Source organism: Cryptomeria japonica, chromosome 7, assembly GCF_030272615.1.
Source record: "Cryptomeria japonica chromosome 7, Sugi_1.0, whole genome shotgun sequence".
NCBI classification, from domain to species: domain Eukaryota; kingdom Viridiplantae; phylum Streptophyta; class Pinopsida; order Cupressales; family Cupressaceae; genus Cryptomeria; species Cryptomeria japonica.
The window spans coordinates 317,503,396-317,514,044 of NC_081411.1; the positions used below are offsets into that span (position 1 = coordinate 317,503,396).

A 10,649-nucleotide genomic window follows, 5' to 3' on the forward strand; every position below is an offset into this window, starting at 1 on the left:
GAGTTGCCATGGCAAGGCTCTAGAATTGCACGGCGATGCACATTCTTGACTTTCTAACTTCTTCTAAGCTTGCAAGCCTTCACACTTCCCTCCTAGCAAAGCTTCATTCCTTTGCAAATTTAATGTGTTCAGAGATAGTTAATAAGTCACCTAGCCAATATGTATTGTTCAAGAAACTCCTCTTCTCACGCAGCAGCAAACCTGCCCGTGTTCTTCCTTCTGCCTTTTCTCTCACATTTTCCTTCAAAAACAATGCCCTCTTCCTCTATTCTCCCTTCGTCATCCCCTTCTGCTTGCATTTTCTTGGGTTTTCATTCCCTCGAACTGCGCCAAAACTATGCTATAATGGAGGTCGTGGGTTACTAGTTCTCTGCGTATCATTTTTCGTTCTCTTCGTATCATTTTTCTCCACGAGCTGTCAATTCCACCACCTTTTTTGTTTGCTCTTTAATGTCTATTAAATTTATCCTTGTCGACAGGGGAGTGGAGAATGCTCACCCATATTGCCCTCCTGTCACTAGTTTTCCTCCATTTAATGGTGATGGATGCCCACGACCTCCCTTTTACCCCGCTGAGTTATGAATGTCCACACCTTTGCACTCAATATATCGACTCCTTTATTTTTTTTCTTTTCCATATACACGCTCCAGCATGGATGTGGTTGATGTGGGATGTGTCACAATGAATAAATTTCATATTTATCAGTAGCAGTCAGCTTTTAGCATTTATGGATCATAATTGGTTCATTTGTGCATGACTATTGGGGCATTTGTACATAAGTACACGGTTATTGGGGCATCTTTAATTAGATATTGATCCATTGTACATGACTATTGGGACAATTGTACATAAGTATTGGCAATTTTAAGTACATTGTTATTGAAGCATCTTTAATTAGGTATTAGGCGACACTTTGAAATGTGTATTTTTTGGACTCTTGTGTGCATAACAATCATGTGAACAATAAAACAATTGAGTTGCAAGTTAAGTATTGGTATGCTTCCCCTAATGGAAGAATACGTGCATATTTTAGTAAAAAAACAGGAACACACTATTGTCCAAAATAGACATGCGATTTAGACCAAAATAATTTATGAAGGTTTGATATCAAAAAGTAAAAAGTGATATTGAAAACAGATTAGATACAAAAAATAATTACAAATAATCAGATTAAATATTCACTTAAAATAAAAATTAAACCAATTTTAAAACACAAACATAAATAATAAACAATATACTTTCATCTCTATATTTGCTATAAAATATTACAACAAAATAATATATCTGTAGCCTTATCATAATTCCAAATAGCCATGCTCATTATCATGTCAATTGTTGTGTGTTTCCCAGTAAGGTCATCACTTACCAAGGCCCCTTTGAGTCTCTCAAAATATGGTCATACCATATGAGCAATGACATTTTTTTTTAATAAAAGACAAAAATGAAGAATGCCATTTAAGAGTTTTGTCATCACGTGTTATCCTACAAACATTTTAACTTTTTCACTGGCAGCCATGATAAAAAAGTGTTAAAAAAAAAACTTATGGCAGTCAAATTGAATCTATAGGTGGCTTGTTCGTGGTCTTTAATGTGCATGTACATAAATATCTTCCACGTAGCCCTTTGAAGATGCTAAGGAATTTCAGTAAGCTCCTCATTTCTGAGAAAAACAAGGAAAACGGTAGGGGCAAGTCTGAAATGAGGAGCTTATCTTTAAAATCCCTCTATTACTTAAATTTTCTTGAAATATTCATTTCTGTGCAGCACACCATATTTTGTTATTTGGATAATTTGAGATTTACCGTAGCTCAGGGCAAGTCTGATTGATAAATGCCAAAGTTCAGCCAAGAAAGCAAATTTATCTAGACTTTTATGGAAAGAAAAAGTTTTAATTAGACAAACAAGAAGCAAGATAAGCTTCCCGTGTGCAGAATTTTTTGCATAAAATATACACATCTCAAACAAGAACTGTGAACTGGATATAACAGATGTGAAAGCATTAAGAAGATTTACAGTAAAAAACTTGAAACCAAGTTTCAATACAACATGCCCATAACAAAGCTTGACAGTTAAATGGGTTTTAACTCTCAAAGCCATTTGATATTTCAATAGATCTCTACAAGACAAAGTAAAATCCACACTGTAATCAAAGCAAATACACTGACCGATGGGCTCACTTTGAAACCCACTTTGAAATGAAACCAAATGACTCATATACTTATGAGTCCAAGCTTAAAAGTACCTATGGAGGTTCTAAAATATTTTCTTACACATTAATAGCACACAGATATTTTGCAATCACTTGGCCTCAGAAGGCCTTATTACCCAGATGTTCTCCTTAACAATCAGCAGGACCATTTAACTCGCATTTTGCAGGCAGAGCTCTGGCCAAATCTGGATCAATACCCATGAGGCTGAGCAGAGTGGGATTATTACGCCCAAATTCACAGAAACATGTAAGATTGGCAGTTTTGAGGACATTGCAACAGCTATCTTTAGGCTTTTCAGGCGGCTGTGTTACTGCAGACTGGCAAGGCTTCAAGTCATCAGCATTTATATCACATATCATAAAAGCACTCCTCACCACTACTGTAACACTAGCAAGCACCAATACAATCAAGAACACAGATTTCTGAACTCCTTTCATCCTTATCAAATGTATTACAGCAGTACAGATATGTTTATAATATGCCTGGGATACTCTTGCAGAGCAATTTGAGTGAGCTTATATAAAAGAATGGGATATGGATATGATGAACCCTACATTAGCCTGTGAGTTTCCTTTGGCATCTTGCAGCCCGTGATCCTGCCACCTTTGACGTACAACGCATAGCTTTTGTTGATTTGTCTAATAAAAGACAATAGTTGGAATCATATAAAGCTTTGAAATGTGGTTGTGTGGTATCAATCCAACAGTTGTCAGAGGACCTACTTAGTTCCAGAAAGGTAAGTAGAGCACAATGAAAGTATAATATATGGCACTGTAATCTGGTTTATGGAAGGTCACGGGTCTGAAAGGACACCAAATTATCTTCTATATTTAACTTTATGTCATGGGAATGGGGTCTTATGATCTTTGAACAAGGCAAAAAGCATGTTTTCAAGGAGAATCCTTGATGTTTAACTTTATATCACGGGAGGGGCTCTTGAGCTCAGTTTCAAGGAGAGCAAAAGCTTATCTTAAATAAAAGAAAGATACGTAAAAGTAATGCTCTCTTTCATATCAAGAGAAAATGAAATTGATTTTTATATATTAATATTTTAAGAAGTTATAAAATATTATAAATAAAAGAAAGATACGTAAAAGTAATGTTCTCTTTCATATCAAGAGAGAAAATGAAATTGATTTTTATATATTAATATTTTAAGAAGTTATAAAATATTATAATAGTGAGAATTATATATTTAAATATTTTATTATTTTGGTTTTATTTTGATTGAAGTATCTTTTATACAATGATTTGTGTTTAAGTGATATATTTCTATTAAAAGATGACATATGATCCAAATCTCACTTCTTTCTATTTTTATTTATTTTTAATAATTAGTTTCAATCTTCATATTCATTTGTTTCCATCTATGGTTAGTTTGTAATTGTACAAATGAACTTGGGTAGATGTGTAGTTGTAGAAGTGATTCCTAAACATTCAAATTTCAAATTTAATTTTTTTGGACTGCTCTTTTCCCTCCATCCAACCATTGCCTGTCGGCTTAAAGCACAAAATGCTTCATTCTCACACCTCATGAATCTAATTTATTTAAATATCTAGTGAATCTATGCAATGGACATCACTTTGTAAGTCTATCATTGTTCAAAGTTGTTAATATTAAATTCTTACAATTTGTAACACAAGGAAGATTGTATTCCTATCACATTTTGATTCTTTACCATGCTACCAAGTTTTTATCTAATTTTAGAGATAGAGTTTCCAAGATCAAGGATTGTCACATATATTAGATTTTCTTAGAAGGCTCAAGTTTGTGAATGTGGGATCAATTTTGTAGTTGCACTAGGTAGATCCACAATTACACATGTGAGCCTCATGGGTTCACTTAATAAGCCAATAACATAACATGTCTATTTGTAAGGTACTAATAAACACCTTATAAATTTTTTTGCCCCTCAAATTTATGTCATTGATACCTATTTGCATACACTAGTATAATTAAGATACCTCCCTATCTTTATCAAGTATCTTATGCACCATTTTTTGTTTACATTTTTATATCCCCTTATTATTTCTACCCTATCAACCAAGGTCACAACTCACATTTACATTTGGCTCAAAACTACTTTTGATTGTCATCGCATACATTGATGATTAGAACAAAAAAAACTAGATGATCTATGACAAATGTATCATATTACAAAAAAAAATGATTTAAAAGCACTTATACATCCCATAGACACATAAAATTCACTAAATTAATATTTAATTAATTATGTCTTTATCGCATGGTTAATTTAATTAATCATATTAGCCTACCATTACCTTTAAATTAATTAAATTATATTTAATTAATATCCCCTTTGCACTTCTTCCAAATATTGATTTATTTCAATAAATCAAACTTATCTTTATGGAATATTCCATTTTTCTCCCTAATCCTAACTAGCTAAATTAATTCATAATTAATTAGGCTAACTTAGTGATTCCTACAAACCTATTATCTAATCCCCTCATTATCCTAATTAATCCATTTTGTTTCTTGCTAGGTTGCTCACACATGTGTGAGCACATATCCCCCTTCTCCCAAGGTGGGACCACAGTGACTTTTCATCCCACTCCCCATTGTGACACTTGTCACAAGGCTAAGCTTACAAATTTGGGACCACCCTTGTGGGACCACATCGATCCTCACCCTCTCCCCTTTGTGACATTTGTCACAAGTCTAAGCCTTTCAACCTAGGACCACATTCCCTTTCAATCTAAGCCCTTGATCCCCCTTTTAATCTTGACCATCCATTTCTAGGCTCCCAACTCTATAAATTGAAGCCTCTATCCATCAATCAAGGATCCACTTTTTATGTATCCTCATGCTATCTTTTTATCTACTTCTTATCATAGCACAATCATAATGCCCATTTTGATCTATCATATCTACACACACATCTATGTTGTTATGCTAGTTGAGAGCATTCCACACTTAACCCTACTCAATCTCTCACTCTTCATTTGACAACCTCAAAGCAATGCGGTTCATGGAGACGAGGAGGACAAGGAAGACCAAAATGACATAGGGAGCATCATGAGTGAAGTCTTTCTTTATGTTCATGTTTCTCATTTATGCTTTTCATATTTTCTTGATATCATGCTTGAAATGGTTTTGGTTTGTCATGGTGCGAGTATAGCAATACTATCATAGTCGATCAAATAGCTCATGTACACTGTATAAGCTTCGACAAATTGCATTCATCTTTTCAAAAGCATTCACTACAATATTTTTGATAGAAATCACAATCTTTTATGCTTTGATAGAATTGTGCCATTGAATTCGTTGTCACTTGCATCTGCCTGAAAGCTCTAACCCTTTTTCCAGAGCGAGACTACTGGCAAGGCGGTCAAATTGGGCTTTGCACCTGATGGTTGCATTTGCACTTTGTTCACGCTTTGATCAATGTTCATGCAAAGTTCTAAAAAGCTCCCATCGTGGCACATAGCATTTACTTGAAAGGTTTTTTTTTTTAAAAAGAAGCCATATTTCAAAGCCCACGTGGAGGCCTAAAGGAGTAAAAGTTTTGCTTTTACTTAGCTTTTCTTTTTTTTTTTTAATTTAAACCTTTTAATTAGCTGTTTAAAGTTTTCTTTTTCTTCATTAGCCTTTTTATTTTCTTAAAAGTTGTTTTTAGATTAGTTTTTTTTTTAAATGGATTTTTTTTAATTAGTTTTTTAGAAATTTTTTATTAGTTTTTTTTAAAATTGTTTTTAGATTAATTTTTAAGGAAATATTTTTTTGTTTGTCTTTTAGAATAGATTTTCAAGATTAATTTTTTATTTAGTTTTAATTTAGATTTTAAATTAGTTTTTAACTTAATTTTTAAATTAGATTTAAATTAGTTCATTAATTTAGATTTAATCTTGTTTGTTACTTAAGTGTGATTTTTTTTTTTTGTGTGTGTGATTAGATTAAATTTTTTGGTTATTTAAATCTAATTTTGACTTTGTAATTTAATTTTGGGCTTACATCTTGTGTAGGACATCAAGGAGCATTTTTCTAACACATTACTTGCTGGTTTTGGAAAGACTTTCAATTTTGCAATCTCATTTTTTGTTAACACGTTTTAATGGTGCAAATGGATCAATCCTAGGGTAGTCATTCACATTGTGCAATCTTGGTAAAAAGAACATTCACATCTTGCAATACCGGTTAAAACAAACAATCACATTTTCATTTTTCTACTAGCTTGATCTAACAACGACCAATCACATTGTCATTTTCTACAATCTTGGTTAAAAAGAACAAACACATTTTGCGATGTTGGCATAAAACGAATTTTCATACGTGCTTGACAATTACAAATTCACATTTTGCTATGAAGGACTAAAAACAACAAGTCTCTTTTGTGTTTGGAACGCTTGTGCAAATTTGTAGAGTGGTCCCAATTCTAACACACACTATCCTCTCGCTTGGCTCTCATGGTCCTAGGTGCAAGAGAAAAGTGTTAGTAACACTCAAAATTTTCTATTTTTAAGAGAGGCCTGCCAAGGGACACATCATCCTTGGGACGACCTTGAGCAGTAAATCCTTCGAGCTGCTATAGAAATTAGGTGAGAGCTAAAAGCTGTAGCCTTAGGTGTATCTGTTCCTATAGTCTAACTTGTCAAAAGGATATATGGGCCCCATCGTGAGTTACTAGGCTCTTAAGTGAGTCACTGCAGAATAAACTTACATCTAAAGACATCAAACATTACTAAGCACCTCTTATTTTAGAATCCCACACGTTCTATTGATTGAGGATATTTGTGAAAAGTTTAGTGCAAGAGCATAGAAGGTTTTTCTCTAAAAGATACTCACCATACATATTTCCTTTAGTAGAAACCAAGCTTTTTGAAAAGCTACTTGTAGCTTGATGAAAGTGATGGCTCCCCCATCATAGGGATCACCTATTTGTTATGCTCGCGCAAGACTTAGTATATCACATCCTTACCTGCCACGATGGGATACATAAGGTATGTAGTACCAAAGTCGAAGAAATATCCAGTTGTGGGCTGAAAATATTGCAACTGGCCATTTCCTTAGGGATAAAAAGTGTTTGAGTTGTCTTTGTCTTGTTTCATACCAATGCAAATTTGGGCCGAATTTAGGTCTATGAACATACACGCATTATCAGGGTCAAAAAGTTCATGAATGGGTTGATTTAGACCCACACCTTTTGTGCCATTTTTGAAAGGGCAAGAATATGTGCTTGTGTGCTTGATGTGTTTTCTTGTCAAAGGAATCAAACATTTGAAACAAGTTACACCCCAACAACTGATCAAAACAAATCACAACAAATTTTGCAAATGCGTCATATTTTCAAATCCCTCAAGAAGTCATTCACTTCTAATCTTTCCAAAATAAAAACATCATAATCATTTTCTTCCATCTTTCTCACTTCAAAATCATTTCCAAAATCAATCATCAAATTCATAGTCCCTTAGTATAAATTCCAAGGTTTACATTATTCATTTCAAAGTTCACAACCCAAACATCAAAAATCCATTCAACTCTCAACACAAAGAGGTCTTGTCCTTAGTTCTTTCGGATATTGCTTATCATACCAACAAAATTACTTTCTAGTGTGTCTCTACATCTAGGATCAATCATCCTAAGGGACATTACTAAGCATCATAGATAGGTTAAAACTAGTTCATGAGTGCATCCTCTCATTACTAGGTAGATTGTGTTTGTAACAACACAAACCTTGCTACACCTCATCTCACAATTGTTAAAACATCAAACAAGCAATTCTAACGAGGACTTTGTTGATACCCAACATTTAGTGTTGGAGATCAAACATCCACAAACAATCATCATCATCATAAAATCTTGGAACTATAAGAAGGGATCACCCATCCACTTTTTCATTCATCCCAGTCTCAAAACACACTTTAACATGGTTGAGACTAGAGCTCAGTATCAGAGACGCAAACAAAGTGAAATGCACATAGAATCATAAGAGGATGAAGAACTCAACAACCCCTTTCATCATGATGAAATTTCAGGGGAAGAAGGCAAAGATTCTCCCACACAAGAGGAAATTGAGTGAGCAACACATAACCCATGATTTAATAGAAAATTTGATGAGATTCTTAGAGGGAATGTTGATGCTCATTTCCTAAGACTTTCTCGAGAGGGTGAAAAATCCCCTTTAAATTTTGACTTATCATAAATTCGAGAAACACCGGAACAAGCCCAAAATAGTCACCACAATAAGAGAAGAGATCAAAATACCCACAATTATGATGACACCTATTACCAAAGGAACCATCCACCTCCTCCCACATAAATGGATACGCTGAGACAACAAATAAAAGATCTTGAACAACAAGTCAATTTAGGAAGGTCACAAAAACAATACACTCTCGAAGATATTTGTCCGTATCTATTTGATAGGAACATGATCATGCCTCCTTTCCCACGCAATTTTGAAACACCAAAATTTGATAAATACAAAGGGAAAGGAGATCCAATGGACCATGTGAGAGAATTTTACTCCGCATGCTTAGAGGTGGCATATGAGGAAACATATTTAATGCACCTTTTCCCTCAAAGTTTAGGTGGATCGACCATGCAATGGTTTTCACGCTTTCTTGGAGGAATAAGGACATTTGAGGACCTCGTACAAAAATTTATCACTCATCATTCACATAACATAGAACGTGATGTCTCCATGGTTGATTTATGCAACACCAAACAAAATAATGGAGAGTTATTCTCAACATTCTTACAAAGATGGAGACACTTGTCTAGCAGATGTTCCTTCCACATTCCTGAGGAACAATCAGTTGAAATCTTCATTTCAAACTTAAATGAAGAGATGGAATTTTACTTAAAAGTCAAATATTCAAATTCTTTCAAGGACGTGATAGCCCAAGGACTTAAAATCGAGAAATCCCTTATCAAGAAGGGACTTGTTAAAATTTACAAGGACAACAAGGATGGTCCACGACCAACCTACAATAGTGATAAACCCAAATTTTGGTCCAGAAATAAAAACATTGTTAATGATGGCATGGTAAATGCAAGAACTATCAAAATCACCCAACCCATGGTCAAAATTGTGGGACAAAAAGATAATCGTAACAACCACAATATCAATCAAGGCCATCCCCCAAACAATCAACCTTCCAACACACATCAAGAGGTGTTGGCATTATGTGAACCAACATGAAGACATAATGACATTGTATGTTGTCATTGATGTCAATATGTGTTATGAAGAGAACCGACATATGTGATAGGTGAAAAGAGAAAGGAACCAGCATATGTATGAACCAGTTTATATGCAAAAGTGAAGCGGCATATTTGTTCAAGATGAACCGACATGTAGTTATGGGAACTGACACATGGAAGCATTGTATGACTACTAGTTGGTAGGTAGCTTCCACTTCAGGGTTTCCAGTTGGAGCACCTCAAGTGACTCAATCGGTGATCTTCGTGTGATGAGTTAGCAGTATGATGGAGGACAGATCATGTCGCCACGTAAGCTCTGTGCGTGTGAAGGATCTTGCATGAAGAAGACTATTCTTATCTACCTCGGGAATGTGTGAAGTCTGTCAAACAGTGATAACGCGTGATGGGTTATCAGCCGCCATGAAATCGGTGGATAATGGACAATGGAGAATGTCTTGAGATTGATTCAAGATTGTTGCATTTAATGTAGTATGATTCAACGGTCAGGATCGAACCGTTTGAATTGCTTAACCTAACAGGTTTAGGGTTTAGGGTTTTTGCTACCGACCTGTATGTTTCCTATAAGGTCGATGTTGTGTTTCTTTCTGAGGTTGTTGGAAAAAGTTATGAGTGTGTATCCAAGGGAAGTGATACATAATTCTTGCCAGACCAAAGGAGAGAAGTGATACCTACAAAGTGAATGTGCAGAAGGTAAAGAGGAGCCTAAACAGATCTGCATTAGCATTGAGTGCTGTTAACAGATCATTGTAATACCTGTTGATCTCTAACCACTTCAATAGTTGTAAAATCCCCTAATAGGGTAGCCTTAACTGGCTTGATTCAAAATCCCTTAAATTAGGTGGTCTTAACTGGCTTGATTCAAATCCCTTAACCATTTAACTCGAGGCTAATGAGTTCTGAGAAGCTATAGAGCTTAGGAGATCCTTTCAGCTATTGAGTTCTTGAAATCCTCTAACAAGGTGACCCTACCGGGTTTAACCCTTAACCAGGTGATCCCTAATAGGATCGGTTCCTACCAGAACCAATTGTAATGTCTTTAACTGGACAAGGCTCCTAACAGAGCGGACTTCTAAAGAGTTCAAAAAGAAGCTTGTGGGTATTCATCCCCACCGCGGTTTTTCCCAGTTGGGTTTCCACGTGAGAAATATGTGTGTTATGAGTGATGCTTTTATCTTGTGACGCTTTGTTTTACCTCTTAAGCATATGAAGGTTCTATATTTTATGCCTGTCTATAAAACATATTGAACTCA

General features: G+C 34.9%; 1 protein-coding gene across 1 annotated transcript; it reads right to left on the reverse strand.

Annotated features, from left to right (window-relative positions):
* Positions 1 to 2,053: 2,053 nt before the first annotated feature.
* LOC131077417 (putative lipid-transfer protein DIR1) lies at positions 2,054 to 2,711 on the reverse strand. Its single transcript, XM_058014912.2, has one exon. It carries the CDS (start codon positions 2,645 to 2,647, stop codon positions 2,339 to 2,341), a length of 309 nt encoding a protein of 102 aa, XP_057870895.2. The 5' UTR covers positions 2,648 to 2,711; the 3' UTR covers positions 2,054 to 2,338.
* Positions 2,712 to 10,649: the final 7,938 nt, after the last annotated feature.

Coding starts and splice junctions, on each gene's coding strand:
- LOC131077417 (XM_058014912.2), bottom strand. CDS start 2,647: ATGAAAGGAGTTCAGAAATCTGTGTTCTTGATTGTATTGGTGCTTGCT.